At 51.7% G+C, this 13197-nt stretch overlaps 9 protein-coding genes across 9 annotated transcripts; 3 read left to right on the top strand and 6 right to left on the bottom strand.

Moving 5' to 3' along the window:
* Nucleotides 1-26: 26 nt before the first annotated feature.
* Nucleotides 27-401, bottom strand: VC83_03752 (uncharacterized protein; the record flags this gene model as incomplete). The annotated part of the gene is made up of 1 exon (XM_024467395.1): nt 27-401. One exon carries the CDS (start codon nt 399-401, stop codon nt 27-29), a length of 375 nt encoding a protein of 124 aa, XP_024324758.1.
* Nucleotides 402-856: 455 nt separating this feature from the next.
* VC83_03751 (uncharacterized protein) lies at nt 857-3394 on the bottom strand (the record flags this gene model as incomplete). Its single annotated transcript, XM_024467394.1, has 1 exon — nt 857-3394. The coding sequence occupies one exon, from the start codon at nt 3392-3394 to the stop codon at nt 857-859; it is 2538 nt and encodes an 845-aa protein (XP_024324925.1).
* A 743-nt stretch (nt 3395-4137) lies between these two features.
* On the top strand, nt 4138-4705 carry VC83_03750 (uncharacterized protein; the record flags this gene model as incomplete). Its single annotated transcript, XM_024467393.1, has 2 exons — nt 4138-4298; nt 4366-4705. The coding sequence occupies 2 exons, from the start codon at nt 4138-4140 to the stop codon at nt 4703-4705; spliced, it is 501 nt and encodes a 166-aa protein (XP_024324924.1).
* Nucleotides 4706-5041: 336 nt separating this feature from the next.
* VC83_03749 (uncharacterized protein) lies at nt 5042-5931 on the bottom strand. The gene has a single exon (XM_024467392.1). It carries the CDS (start codon nt 5587-5589, stop codon nt 5203-5205), a length of 387 nt encoding a protein of 128 aa, XP_024324968.1. The 5' UTR covers nt 5590-5931; the 3' UTR covers nt 5042-5202.
* Nucleotides 5932-5965: 34 nt separating this feature from the next.
* Nucleotides 5966-9567, bottom strand: CDC60 (cytosolic leucyl tRNA synthetase). Its single transcript, XM_024467391.1, has 2 exons — nt 9398-9567; nt 5966-9348 (listed from the first exon to the last, which is right to left on the bottom strand). Exons 1-2 carry the CDS (start codon nt 9467-9469, stop codon nt 6046-6048), a joined length of 3375 nt encoding a protein of 1124 aa, XP_024324969.1. The 5' UTR covers nt 9470-9567; the 3' UTR covers nt 5966-6045.
* A 159-nt stretch (nt 9568-9726) lies between these two features.
* On the top strand, nt 9727-10217 carry VC83_03747 (uncharacterized protein; the record flags this gene model as incomplete). Its single annotated transcript, XM_024467390.1, has 3 exons — nt 9727-9946; nt 9997-10058; nt 10107-10217. 3 exons carry the CDS (start codon nt 9727-9729, stop codon nt 10215-10217), a joined length of 393 nt encoding a protein of 130 aa, XP_024324838.1.
* Nucleotides 10218-10536: 319 nt separating this feature from the next.
* On the bottom strand, nt 10537-11136 carry APS3 (Sigma-adaptin 3A; the record flags this gene model as incomplete). Its single annotated transcript, XM_024467389.1, has 2 exons — nt 10537-11016; nt 11068-11136. The coding sequence occupies 2 exons, from the start codon at nt 11134-11136 to the stop codon at nt 10537-10539; spliced, it is 549 nt and encodes a 182-aa protein (XP_024324978.1).
* Nucleotides 11137-11337: 201 nt separating this feature from the next.
* On the top strand, nt 11338-12244 carry FRR4 (Mitochondrial chaperone Frataxin). Its single transcript, XM_024467388.1, has 2 exons — nt 11338-11835; nt 11889-12244. Exons 1-2 carry the CDS (start codon nt 11464-11466, stop codon nt 12138-12140), a joined length of 624 nt encoding a protein of 207 aa, XP_024324979.1. The 5' UTR covers nt 11338-11463; the 3' UTR covers nt 12141-12244.
* Nucleotides 12245-13170, bottom strand: DPH3 (Diphthamide biosynthesis protein 3). Its single transcript, XM_024467387.1, has 2 exons — nt 12923-13170; nt 12245-12872 (listed from the first exon to the last, which is right to left on the bottom strand). Exons 1-2 carry the CDS (start codon nt 13106-13108, stop codon nt 12813-12815), a joined length of 246 nt encoding a protein of 81 aa, XP_024324980.1. The 5' UTR covers nt 13109-13170; the 3' UTR covers nt 12245-12812.
* Nucleotides 13171-13197: the final 27 nt, after the last annotated feature.

Below are 13197 nucleotides of genomic sequence, written 5' to 3'. Positions count from 1 at the left end.
ATATATAATATCGTATATACGCTAAATTAACTTAGCCAGGTTCCCATGCCAAGACCGGAGTTTTTCAATTCATCAACTTTCTGGTCGATAAAGCTGTCAATTTCCATAACCTCCTCCTCATCCAGCAACCCAGTCCTCCTCTCCCACTCATCCCCATCTAATTCAGCTGCAGGCCCAGAAAAGCGCGTATCCAAATACTTCCAAAATACCGCATAAAAAGCAAAACTCTTGCTCGCAGCATACACGACCCAGAAATCGCCACTCTCCCAGCTTTCCCGCATAGGCAGCGAGAGTCTGTGGTTCTCATCAAGCCTGCCTTCCTGCATAAAGGCATCTTCACGCTCGTGGAAAACGGCCAAAAAGGTTCGAAGCCGAGGTTCGTAGGCCCGTAACCCATTCATCGATTCCATCCGGCCAGGACTCTGGTTGTTCGATTAAGAGCCATCAGGGAGGCGCGTGTGAGAAGTCGAATGGGAGCCGTGGCTGCATTTTAGGTCGTGGAGTTTATGTTGTAGTGGAAAATGCCTTGGTTGAAGAAGGCAGATGGATGATGCATTGTTAGTTCCGAAGATCAAGCGTCGTGGGAAACAGAACTACGCCACATCCGTATGCATGCTCCTATTTCATACATTGGACTGTATGAACTCGAACATGAAGACACACGTAGCAGAGGTTCAAAATATATATTGTCGCCCCATCGTATGTGGTTAATTCTACAGAAGCACACAGCTCAACGGAATTACTATCCTTGCTTATTGGGCCATATCCCGTTAGCAACTGCGCCTAACCAAGAGCCCCCCCCTAAAATTACCAACCGCACACCAATTCGCGCCATCATCGTACAAGAATCAACCACCTAACCCCTCTTCCTCTTCTTCCCCGGCCCCTCCTGGTCCACATCATCCACACTCTCGCTCTCCCTCGCCCTCCTCTCAAGCCCCTCCTTCTCCTCGCTCTTCCTCTGCTCCGCGCTCCTCAGCTCCCCAATAATCTTCTCCACATCCGCAAACATCGTCCTCGTATCCTGCACCACTCCATCCTCATCAAGCGTATACCCTCTATTATCTTCAACTTCCGCAAGGGCTCCCTTTCTCGCTGAGAATGCGCGGCCGAAGCCGTGATCAGGATCGGGGTTGAACATGATCGCATTCGCAAACATGAGCATGAGCTCCTTCTCCAGCTGCGCATTGTTCACGATACCCTTCGGCGGCACGAGCTCTTCGCTGATAGCGAGCTGCAGACTCGCTTGCCCCTTATCACTCTCCTCATCCATACTAGCCACCGCGGCGAGCCCAGCGCGTGAGCCAGCCGTGATTGCAGAGCGGATCGACTTCAAGTCTTGCGGGCGTAGAATCACATCTTTGTAACCCGGCGCGTCGCGCTCCTTGATGGGATTGGCGAAAGTGCTCGCGCAGCGGTGGGCACCGATACGCTCGAGTGCCGACGCCGAGATTCTGGAGAAGTTGCGCGTCCAGAGGACGTGGGTAGGAGGCTTTGACGGTGCGTGCGCAGGGCTGCGTTTGCGCTTGCGAAGAGGTGAGGAAGTGGGGACGGGGGTCTCGTCGGTTGTTGCTCCTGCCGTGTCTTCGGCGGAAGTAGCGAGTGCGAGATCTTGGAGAGAGCGGAGGCCAGGCGTTTCTTTCTTCACCTTGGCATCTGCAACTTGCGATGGTGGTGCTGGCGGCGGCGCAGGCGAGGCTGTGCTGCCAGCCCTGATGCGGGGTGGTCGGCCACGAGGCTTCTTTGCCTTGTCCTTGGGCAAGGTAGAAGATTTGGGCTGCGGGCTCAGAGGTTCGAAAGCTGGTGCATCGGGGGAAATAGATGCTTTGGGAGTTCCGGGAGTCGCCACTGGTGTCCATCTGGTAGCCCTTCCAGTGCTGAGAACCGGCCTTGTAACTGGTGTGTTTGGTTGAGTATCGCGTAGCAGAGGCTTGGGAGCGGGGGCTGATTTGAAAGCCGGAGGCTGGCCACCACTTGGATTGTATGGCGAGTTGTACTGCCTTTGCTCCGGCTGTGCAATTTCTGGCCTAACTGGGAACGGCCGTTGCCCGGGCTGTGGAGCAGGCGCAGGGTAGTAGTTTGCAGGTGGAAGCTGTTGGTACTGGTTCCAGTGTGCAGGCAGTTGCCCTTGCGGATGCTGCCCGTTGCCTCTGAATGGTTGCTGTGGGGGAGGTTGAGCATACTGGGCTGGGGAATATTGGGACACTTGAAGGCCAGAACCGGGTGGGTATGGTCCCGTTTGTTGGCCAGGGGTTCGAGGGTACTGAGCCATTTGTTGCCCCTGGCCTTGCTGTTGCGGTCGGTATTGTTGCTCAGCCACTTCTGCTAACTGATCTAAGGGCTTTGCTGGGGAGCCAGGGCCTTGCTGGCCTGAAGGCGGCAAGACTATAGGCTGTGCCGCGTGAGGGGAAGAAGGAACTGGGCCGCGAGCGGGTGGCAAAGGACCAGAGAAAGAGCCTCGCTGGGGATACACCGGGGCATATTGCCCCTGTGGGTAAGGCGAATATCCGTGTGGAGTCGGAGTATGAGGAGAATATGGCTGGGTTGGAGGAGGTTGGTAATTCTCCCACTTTCGGTCAAGAGAGGGCGGTCTTTGGTCCGGTTGTAGTGGAGAAGGTCCATGGGGGCGGTCGATGCTAGGCGTCCTGTGGTGGTTTATGGGTGGGACATTTCCATTCCGTACACGAGGCACCGAATCCTTTTCAAGGGGTCGAGGCGATGCGGGAACTTCTTGAGTGCTGAGAACGTCGCTGATTGCCAAGCCTTCATGTCTTTGCTCCGTCCGTGGTGAAGCCAGCGGAGAGGCTGCTGGTGCCGTCTGGAGTTCTGCACCTCGGGACGCGGGCCTTTCAGGCTTTTCAGAGACAATTGGTACACTTGGTGCCCGCCGGGGATCTTCGCTGGATGTTTGTTGCCCGCGTCGTTCGTCTTTCATGATCCTTTCGTCCCACTCCCCACGCTCGATTTCCTTGAGCTCTCGTTTGAGCACATCGTATCTCCGCTCGTCATCCCGAATGGCCTGTATGGTTTGATCTCTGTATCTTGCATATAGTCTATCTACCAGCTGCGGAAGCTTTCCACTGTATTCCTTCGCATCCTTGATTGTCGGGAGCGGCGGGCTCTGGATCTTGCGCTTCTTTGACGGGCTCGCGTCGCCAGGTGTCTCACTTTCTAGTTCGCTCTTCAGCTCTTCGCGCAGTAGCTGCAGATACAGTTCGTGAAGGGAATCAGGGCTGAGTCGGCCTGGGTCGTATCGGTCGCCATCTCGTACGAGGATATTGTTCTTGAGGAGGTCCGAGATTCGTGCGAACACGTTCGCTTCGGTCCCAAAGACGGCCAAGGATTGAAACAGTAGTAGCGATTCAAGGGGAGTGTAGGCCGTTATATTATTCATTCCACGATAGCCTCCCCGCCAGCCGTCGAGGAGACTGTCGCGTCGTGCGTGAGGGTGAATAGGAGCCACGGCTGACTCTGGGGGGTGGTTTCGAAGCAACAGCAGATCGTCTTTGAACGGGACGACCTTTGCGGCTTCGAAATCCTGAGATGAAGTGTGTTCGGTAGGCTCGAGGGTGGATTGGTCGGCTCTTTCTCTTTCTCTTTCTCTTTGGTGTTGTAGTTGGAAGGTGCACGAGGAGACAAACTTTTAGGATGTCTAATCACGTGCAGGCCAGATCAATCAGATCAACTGGACAAAACGTCGTCATCTCATCTCTTCATCATCATATAAGTTATCCATACCAATAAAAACGGCACAGATGGATAGATACCGCTCTATTTCTTGTTAAATATCAAATCCTCATCTCCCCGCATCCCCTTTCCGTTCTCGTACTTGCACATTCTCCTGCTGACGCTTAACGCTAGCCCCGCCGCCCCTTTCTTGCAACCTGACCCCGGATTAGTGGCTTCAATAATCACCGACTGCTGATACCTTCCCCTTCCACTCCTTCCACTCCCAAATCACCCCCTGCCCCCCCTCTCTATAATTCTGCTTTCTTGTTCTTCTCAACATTTTATCAAGTCGGGTAGTTCTATTATACCATCTTGCGACAAGGTTCATTAAGCAACTTTCTAGCCTCTGATCTGTCTTGCGACTTTCTCACATACAACCAAACACCCAACACCCCCTCATTGCCCATTATGTCTATTACCCGACGCTCAGACGAAGAGTTGGACAGGGAATGGAAGCCCAGCGGACGCCGACCGCAATCCACCATGGCTCGCCATTTTTCCATCACTCTAGACGATTTATTCAAGATGGACAACAGCATCGCAGACCTCGATGCTGCAGTTGACCAAAAGTATGCAGCCTTCCCTCAGTCCCTTGACCGACGCTTCAGCGGCTCAACATTTACTAACACACTCAAGGAAGAGACTCGTCTCAACACACACGTCCGAACTCAAAGCCCTCGAGGAAGCACTCCGCGAGACCGAAGAGCGCCTTAAGGCCACCTCCGCCCTCCCCGACCGTGCCCCAAGCCCTCGCTCTCGCAAGGCTATCAGCGGCGACACCTTCGACAACCCTCAAGACGACAAGACCCTGAACGCCCCCAGCTTCGCCGAGAGGCCCAAGACAGCCAGCCGCCCCGGCACGGCCAGAAAGCCCATCCCATCCCCCACCCAGAACACAAACCTACCACCGATGCCTGGCGCACGACCACCCACCCCCGGCGCGAGCGAGAGCGAGAGCGACGAGAGCAAGGAATAAACACACAATCAGCATCATCTACACATTTATGTCGAGCCCAGCACCGGCTCGGGATATAATGGAGGACCACTATATATAATCTTATAATCAAATATCGAAATCTACACTTAAATATACCCACGATCGAGCGAAGCACGGGGCAAGTTATCGGGCAAAGCAGGAGTTTGGAAATCGGAGAGATCGTCGTCATCACTTCTGGCAGGCGGACGGGGATAGCTTGGAAACTTCTTTTTATAACACTGTTTTAATATTGCGTACATAATAGGTCTTCTCGGGTTCCCTGGGTTTCGGGACAAACACTCTTTGGAAATTTTCATAAATCAATCTGTACATACCATACCATAGCGTTGTCCGCTAGTCCTCTATTTCTATTTCACTAGATACAATGTAAGGGTGCAATTATACGGCGTTGTTCTCTCTCCCCAAGTTCTAATTCTCATAACTACGTACATCTATCCCACCATAAATGCACCTTCTCCCAGCTCCTCACCCTCCATTTACTCCCCCTTAATCAACGCCGAAAGCCTCTGATGGCTCCCCACCCCCTCAATCAAACAACTCGCAATCCACTTCCACCACAGCCCACTCCCCGCGCCCACCCCCGCGCCCGCAAGTCGATACGCCATAATCGCCGTCTCAACGCCATGGATCGCGATGACGGGGATGACGATCTTCTCCTGCAGCCACAAGTAGTGCACTGCGCCGCCCGGCCAGGATTTCTGCAGCGCTTCGTACAGCGCGGTGCCGGGGATGATGTAGCCCTTGGCGGCGTAGGAGACGGAGTAGAAGAGTATGAGGCCGCCGATCAGGCGGTGGGAGAAGGTCTTGGGGCCGGTGTAGGTTGTTACTTTGCCAGTTGGGGCGACTTTGGAGGGGGGTGGCATTTTGGCGGGGTGGATGGGGTTGGTTTCGCGGTGTGAGTGTGGTTGATGATGGTTTCTGAATTGATGGTATGGTATGTCTTCGTTAGATGCTGTTTACTGTCAATGCTGAGGAGGTTGGGACCTTGGGGTTTATAAACGAAACCAATGTGGTTTCTTGGGACCAAAGAACCTTATCCGAACACAACGCACCGGCAACGCAACGGCGGACCTTAAATGTGGGGAACGAACCTCGGCTTGTGAGAATTCTGGATAAGGTAGAGCTTCAACCCCTATCGCTGGATGGTGGAATAACTCGGGTACACACGTAAATCGCTGGGGAGCATCACTCCATGGTAGCCAAGGAAATGATCACATGTGGTTATTGTTATTGTTATTTCAACAGATTCAATTATGACTGCATCTAAACAACTTTTACGTTATACTACTACTCACTACCTCTTTGCTTATATCTAGAATCTATTCTTCAACATTCTCAAAGTGAAAAGTCGGGACCCCAGGAACAGCCCCCGCAGCAGGCGGCGGGAGGGAAGCAGCCTCCCCACCACCAACCAGGACGCCCGTAGCCCCACCCTCAGCAACCTCGACAATATCCACTATCTTCAATCCAGCCGCCTTCTTCAATCCAGGAACCATCTGCAACAGCGTCTTTGATTCGTCGAATGCCAATCTCCTGTCAAACACAGTCTCTGGCTTCTCTCCTCCGGTGAGACGCTTCTTGAGGCCCTGCACGAAAGGCATTGCCTTCTTCATCTCTCCCATCTTTGAGATCCTGGGGGTGAGCTCCTTGTCGTTGAAGGCCTTGGTGGAGGGGTCGAAGACCTCGCGGACGAGATCAATGTACTTCTCCTGCCAGGCGGGGAAGCTCTTCGCGGCGAAGATGGTAAGCTTCTTGGGCTTCTTGGGGTCGAAGCTGATATCCTTGCCCTTTGCCTTCTTCTTCTGCTGAGCAGCCTCTGCTGAAGTGATGTTGGATGCCGTGGTACGGACGTACTCGCGCATAGCGGACAGACTGGCATCTGGTGCTGGGATCTCTGGGAAGAGAGCATCCTGGACAGTTGCGGACTTGTTGAGGACCTCGAGCCAGATGTACTCGGACCAATGGGGCGCGATGACAGCGAGGAGAAGTGCCTGGAGTTCAATGTACTTGAAGACAAGATCCTTGTGCATCTTGATGCCAGCAGCGGTAGATGCCTCTCTGTAGAAGTCACGGGCGCCGATGAAGTCGTAGAGGCCAGACTTGAGAGCCAGCTTGTAGTTGGTGTCATCAAAGTGTCCCTTAGCTTCGCGGGCAATGGCGTTCATCTCGTTGTCGAACAGACGGTCGAGGAAGTCGTTCTTGTCGCCAGTGCGGAGGGTCTCCTGCTCCTTCACTTGCTCTTCGATCCACTCTCTTAATGTGAACAGACGGAGGACGTTGTTATCGGCAACATCTTCCTCGAAGTTGGCGTCGGCGACTCCATCACCGGCATCAGCAAGAGCGATACGACTGGCATCAGCTCCGTATTTCTTAACCATCTCGTCGAGAGTCATGAAGTTTCCGGTAGACTTCGACATCTTCTCACCGTTCAAGGTGAGATGGCCGTTGGCACGGACACCCTTTGGCCAGTATTCCGGAGGGAAGAGGGCGATGTGGATATAGATGAAGAAAGTGAGATGGTTGGGGATCAGATCCTTTCCAGATACTCGGAGATCCAAAGGATACCAGTACTCGAACTCTCTGCGCATCGTCTCCAGGCCTTCCAGGGAAATCTTGCTCTGAAGAACATCTTCGCTAACCTCGCGGCGGGCAAAGATGTAGTCCCAGACTTCATCAGTCATCTGTTCTGGCTTGAGGTCCTTGATAAGACCTGGAGTTTTGCCGAAGATGTCTCCGTGGAGGAGATGGGCAACGGTGTAGTAAGCCATATAAATCGTAGAATCACTCAAACTCTCGACTAAGAATTGAGGGTCCCATGGGAGCTTGGATCCGAGACCGAAGCTACGAGCGCACGCCCATTGGTTGAGCCAGTTGAGAACGCCCTCGAAGCCATTCTTTGTCTCTTGCGAGTAAGTCTCGAGGCCATTTCCATCGGCATTGTCAACATGCTTAAGCGCAACCTTCCTCCAGGACTCCTCTCCGTAATCCAAGTACCATTGGTCCATTAGCGCAACACAACAGTCATCTCCAGATCGGCTGACAACACGCTTCTCTGGCTCGGAATAGGCGAAGGCACCACCAGAGTCAAGCAGTTGTTGTCTGACCTTTGGCTTCGCGTCCTCGACCTTTTCTCCAGTGAATGGACCGTAACACATGGTACCTTGGTAATAACCTTCCTTGTATGCCAACTCCTTTGCCTCCTCAAGTTGCTTTGTGTCCTTTGGTGAGGCAATCTTGAGCTTCTTAACCAAGAACGGAGCAGTGAGGTTGCTAAAGCTAGGCGTATCGATAATAGGCAAGATTTCCAACTCCGCCCATTCTTTTTTGATGCCATAGTACTCAGCCTTCTTTGCTAGATCTATAATCGTGGCAAAATCATCTGGAGAATCCGAAGGTACACAGGTAACAACTCCTGTACCCTTGGTGGGTAAGGCGGAATCCATAGGGAGGATTCGAATACCCTCCGTGTGAATAGATAGCGGAGCATTGACAAGAGTGCCAACGCAGTCCGCACCAGTAACCTCCGCAACCTTCTCATAAACGCCGTTCACCGGGAACACACCTTGATACGCCATGTTGCGGGCAGCTCTCTCGGTGATGATATAGTACTCCTTCTCTGACACTTTATAAACGCCATAGGTAATCTTGGGCCCTACAAAACAGCAGTTTTGACCGTACATGGTCTCTGGTCGGAGAGTGGCTGGCACAAAGAAGGCATCTGACCCCTGTGGCAGCTTACCGGCGACCGCCTTCTTCGCCTCTGGTGCCCATTCCAACACCTTCAGCTTGAGAGCTGTATATTCTTGTGGTCCGACGGCCTCGCCTTCACTTCGGTCGTGGTCCATGCAGGGCTGGCCATCCTTGGGAGAGTAGATTGTATAACGCTTGCCGTACTTGATTTTCTTCAGTTCGCGAAGACGGTTCATTTGCCATCTGATAAATGAATCGTAATAGGGGTTGGCATCGGTGGTGACGAAGGATCGCCTCCAATCGATTCTGCAGCCGAAGTTGGTAAGATCTTGCTTGCAGAGCGGGGGGAAGAAGTCCAGCCAATGGCTTGGGTCGGCAAATTCGTGAATCTGCTCATTTGGGATGCCTTGGGCGCGCATGATCTGGAACTGATATTTCATCTTCACGACCTTTGCAGCAGCCTTTCCCTTTTTGGCTGTGAATTTTGTGACATCTTCACGAGCAGAGGTTGGTGCGGGCGGGCTTTTCTCCTTCAACTTGTCGCTGGCTTCATCTTCCTCAGAATATCCAGAGAAGTCCTTGCCAAACAGCTTGATCTCGTTAATAAGCTTGTCTGCGCAGGCTTTAATGGGCATGCCTGTGCAATGGAAACCCATGGGGAACAGAGCTCTCTTGCCCTGCATTCTTGCCCATCCCGCAGTGAACTCGATCTTGCTGACAGAGAAACTGTGGCCCGCATGGAGAGTACCGTTCATGTATGGATAAGCCATCGTACCGAAAAATTTCGGGTGCTTCTCGCGGACTTCCTTGGCCGATAGCGCACTGAGGGGTATATCGGTGATGCTTGGAGCATTTGGCTGGAAAACCGCATCATCTTGCCACTTCTTTTGATATTTCTTTTCGACAGCAATAAGAGAGTCTCTTTTCTCAGTCTGTAACAGTCAGAGGTGGAAACATTTTCATAGCTGAATTTATACGTACACCCTTCAATTCTTTGGTTTTTGAGAGATGGAGATCGTCTAAGGCTTTCGCCGCAGCATCTGAAGCTGCCATATTGGCGAGTCGATAGAAGAAGTCCTGACAGTATTGCCAGGCCTTATCCTACTATATTTTCGAAGCCTTGCGACAAGTCACAAGCTGAGAAGAGGGGCTGTGGTTGTAGTCACTAAAATCGGTGGTGGGTGGTGGGCGGTGGTGTTCCCCGCGGCAAAATTTAGGCGGTGAGCCTTGTGGTCCTGGCACTAAGTTTTGGCCTCACGGATATCGAAGGCCAAATCTGAAATGCTGAGCTGTGTTGAAGCGCAATTACGATGTTTCGCACGCCAGTATTGAGGGCCCTGGAGAAAGGACCGACCTATATCGATACGAATGTGTATAGGGCGAAGCGACTTTGGCCGCCGGATTTCGAGAAGCTCTCTACTAAGCATCAATTCCGTTTGGAACGACGATATCGACGAAGGAGCAAGCTGAAGTGGGCCAGGCCAAAGTGGACAAAGGCTGTGAAGATTGCACAATTAGGCAGCATAGTTTGTATGTGGCCTCGTATGGAGCTATGGGATATTGTCTAATTCAGCCTGCAGTTGTTACCGTCTACGGTGTATTATTCGCCGACTGGAAGCAAGAAAATGAACCATTTCAAGGGGTCAGTACTTCCAATCCTGCATAACGACGATAAGCTTACCAGTTGCAGCTGCGAAACAAATTCCGCGAATTGACGGGCTCAATATGGACGACGAAGCCGGAAAGAGGGCAGCGACGAGAAGGAGCAGAGGGGGCTGGTTCTAAACCAAATGTACAATAGTCGGGGATGAGATCTTGTGGAAATATTGCATAGAGGGCCAGGAGTTATATTGATCTGGGGCGTTGGCTTTTTGTATTATTTATGGAGCCTGGTTCCTGTATGAGATAAACTCTACTCTGGAGCTGCGTAGAGAGATAGTTATACGATATTGTTGGTCCATCCTGGAGACCTTGGGGCTTTAATTATGAGACCCCCGTGGTTCCTCTCCATATGTCTCCATGTCGCCCTCTATGAGTGAGAACCCCGAATCAATAGCCCGCTCATCGGCCGGCCTCGTCCAGGGGACGTCTTTGTGGTATTTCCTGCTCGGTTGAGACTTTCACCTGCCTGTCCATGACGAGAACCCGCCTCCCAGGCCACCTTCATTTACCGGCCGCCTTGGGATCTTCCCTTGACTCCTCACCCCTTCGACGACCTTATCCAGCCCCGTTTCCACCACTACCCCCCCGACGATAATCTCGCTCAGTGTTGCGTGTAGAGTTTCGAAGTTGAAGATAAGATCTAGCTCGCAGACGTTCTCAAATAGCCTGTCCAAAGCCTCGACATAAACCTGGATAAGGTCGATTAGTGCTAAAGGCGACTCGGTCGATGTGGATATAATGATAAAATAGAGTGTCGCATAGTGCCGGTATGTTACGAGTGACGGCACGTCATTTGATGGTGTTGTGGAAGCCGCATGAGACGGAGTGGACTGAGAGGAGAGGAGGGGTGGCAGTGGCAGAAAGTTGCAGGACCCAGGCGAGCGATTTGAGACCAGCGTGAATATTTCGGAGATCAGCCTCTGTTGTACACTTGTTTCCTGTCTGTATTAGCATCCAAACGTGTTTTAGGTCGAGCCATCGATGCGAACCAGTTGGGTGTAGAACTTCGTCAGCCTCGGCTGCCCAGCGTTGTTGAAGACAAGAACGGCGTTAATCATCTTGACCAAGCCCAAAGGTTAAGTTGTAAAGATGTAGCGACGCGGTTTCCAACACAAAATCCCTTTTTTAGGTACGAGTTTGTGTTCACCTGAGAGCTTTTCTGCGTTAAGAGGCGACTGATTGTCCCATCGGCCCCTCGCCGACAAGGCGGAGATATCTACAAAAGTCGCTTGCAGGGGTACCATTCGACATTGTGGGGTTGGAGCACCAGAGAGCTTGGGCTCGGCATCGTCACAAATTCACCTTACGGGTTCCTCATTGACGACCGTTGCTCTCACAGACACCTATCCAAGAACTGTATTACCGGCTGGGCATCTATATTCTCCATGTCGCGCGTCAACATTCTCAGAATATCCAGGTTGGCAAACCGCAATGTTCTGTTTACGTCACAACGATGCCAGGTACCAGCAGTTCGAGCTCTGAGCACAAAGACAATCTTGCCCGTGGTTGCCGCCAATAAGTCATGCATATCAGGCCCTGTTAGAAATTTATCATGCTCGCAAGCCACTTCGAAGGGCATTTACCCAGAGACGGACAACCCACCAGCAAAGACCCTAGAACCCGAGGCAAAGGCCCACGAACCCACGGAACTCACCATCGAGGAGTACCACGAGGCAGCAGATACTTGCATAGACCATCTTGTGGCAACCTTTGAAGAGCTTCAAGAAGCCAGAGAAGATGTCGATGTTGAGTACAGCGTAAGTTTCCCTTCAACCGCTATCACACGCCATTATACTAATAGCAACTCCAGGCTGGCGTTTTAACTCTTATATTCCCTCCGATTGGCACATACGTTATCAACAAGCAGCCGCCCAACAAGCAGATATGGCTTTCGTCCCCAATATCAGGACCGAAGCGTTACGACTGGGTTGTTTCGGGCGAGTCGCAAAACCAGAAGGAGGGTGGGGGCCAAGGGAAATGGGTTTATATTAGAGATGGATCAACACTGAACGAGATGTTGGAGAAGGAGGTCGGCGTTGATCTTACGGAAGTCATCGACTAACTCGGATTGTTCCACTGTATGATCAAGGATTTATGTATTGTATTGCAGAAGCTGGCAGAAAGATCACCAACGTTTTACACAATAAATGAAACAAGTGGCTGTGTATGGTGGCTTTAACCAAAGGCTCTGTCTAAATTACTTCTTTTGCAACTGTAGCGTACTCCTGAGGCCAACAGCTATCAGGCATCCAGCTAGTCCACGCCATCATCTCTCCCACCAGCCATACCCGAAGTCCGCGGAGGGACTATGCATGATAGTAGTGACTACAGCAACTGTCATTGAAATAGAGACTCCCAATTACTGAATTAGAGCAAAGGCGATAAATCCTATTGGCTTGGTAGTATCAATCCTCAGCTAGATACAGCCCCTCTTCGGACTTTGGGGCGGCACGAGTACCGTCTTCAGAAACTATATCGGAAGTCTATCCGTCCCATGCTGACTTACTTCCCTCACAGGAGACCGTCCTGTTTTTGGACTGCCTTCCTGGTGTAGACCTTCAGAATCCAGCCTGTCGGGGCGCTTTATGTTGGCCTAACAGCTAGACTCCTCGGACCTGGCCTCGTTGCGGCTCTTGTTATTTGGACAGCCCATACCCTGGAGAATATCTCATTCGATTTGCCGTTGAGCAACGCTCAATATTGGTTCTGGTTTCATTTCTCTTTCATTTGATGTTCAAACCGGCACTGGAGGGGCAGCTTGGCTAGGACTAGGTGGGGGTTGAGGAAGATCGTCCTAGATACATATTAGAGGGGTAATTTACACATTTCTTTCAAAGTTCTTACCACTTCAAATATCACCTTAATCATCAGACTGCAGCTGGGGCAGACACCGATATCTTCACCGTCCAGTAAATCCGCAACGCCGATTTCGAACCTATCGCCACACGGGCATGGGTAGTGGTAGATTTGCAGGGTCCCATCGTAGGTCATATCTTCAATTTCGATCTCGTCGTAAAAGTTTTCAGCCATATTGTACAATTTTTAATTTGTGAACTGTTGTGTTGTAAAGAGAGTACAAATCCGCGAAATTGTGGCTTTTGGTGACTACCATAAAATCC

This window comes from Pseudogymnoascus destructans (assembly GCF_001641265.1).
Source record: "Pseudogymnoascus destructans isolate 20631-21 unplaced genomic scaffold scaffold_8, whole genome shotgun sequence".
Classification (NCBI taxonomy): Eukaryota; Fungi; Ascomycota; class Leotiomycetes; order Thelebolales; family Thelebolaceae; genus Pseudogymnoascus; species Pseudogymnoascus destructans.
The sequence above is the reverse complement of the archived record's forward strand: the minus strand, read 5'-3'. Positions and strand labels throughout refer to the sequence as shown.

Coding starts and splice junctions, on each gene's coding strand:
- VC83_03749 (XM_024467392.1), bottom strand. CDS start 5,589: ATGCCACCCCCCTCCAAAGTCGCCCCAACTGGCAAAGTAACAACCTAC.
- CDC60 (XM_024467391.1), bottom strand. CDS start 9,469: ATGGCAGCTTCAGATGCTGCGGCGAAAGCCTTAGACGATCTCCATCTC. Junction 9,349..9,397: donor AAACCAAAGAATTGAAGGGT/GTACGTATAAAT, acceptor TGACTGTTACAG/ACTGAGAAAAGAGACTCTCT.
- FRR4 (XM_024467388.1), top strand. CDS start 11,464: ATGTCGCGCGTCAACATTCTCAGAATATCCAGGTTGGCAAACCGCAAT. Junction 11,836..11,888: donor ATGTCGATGTTGAGTACAGC/GTAAGTTTCCCT, acceptor TAGCAACTCCAG/GCTGGCGTTTTAACTCTTAT.
- DPH3 (XM_024467387.1), bottom strand. CDS start 13,108: ATGGCTGAAAACTTTTACGACGAGATCGAAATTGAAGATATGACCTAC. Junction 12,873..12,922: donor TTAAGGTGATATTTGAAGTG/GTAAGAACTTTG, acceptor ATATGTATCTAG/GACGATCTTCCTCAACCCCC.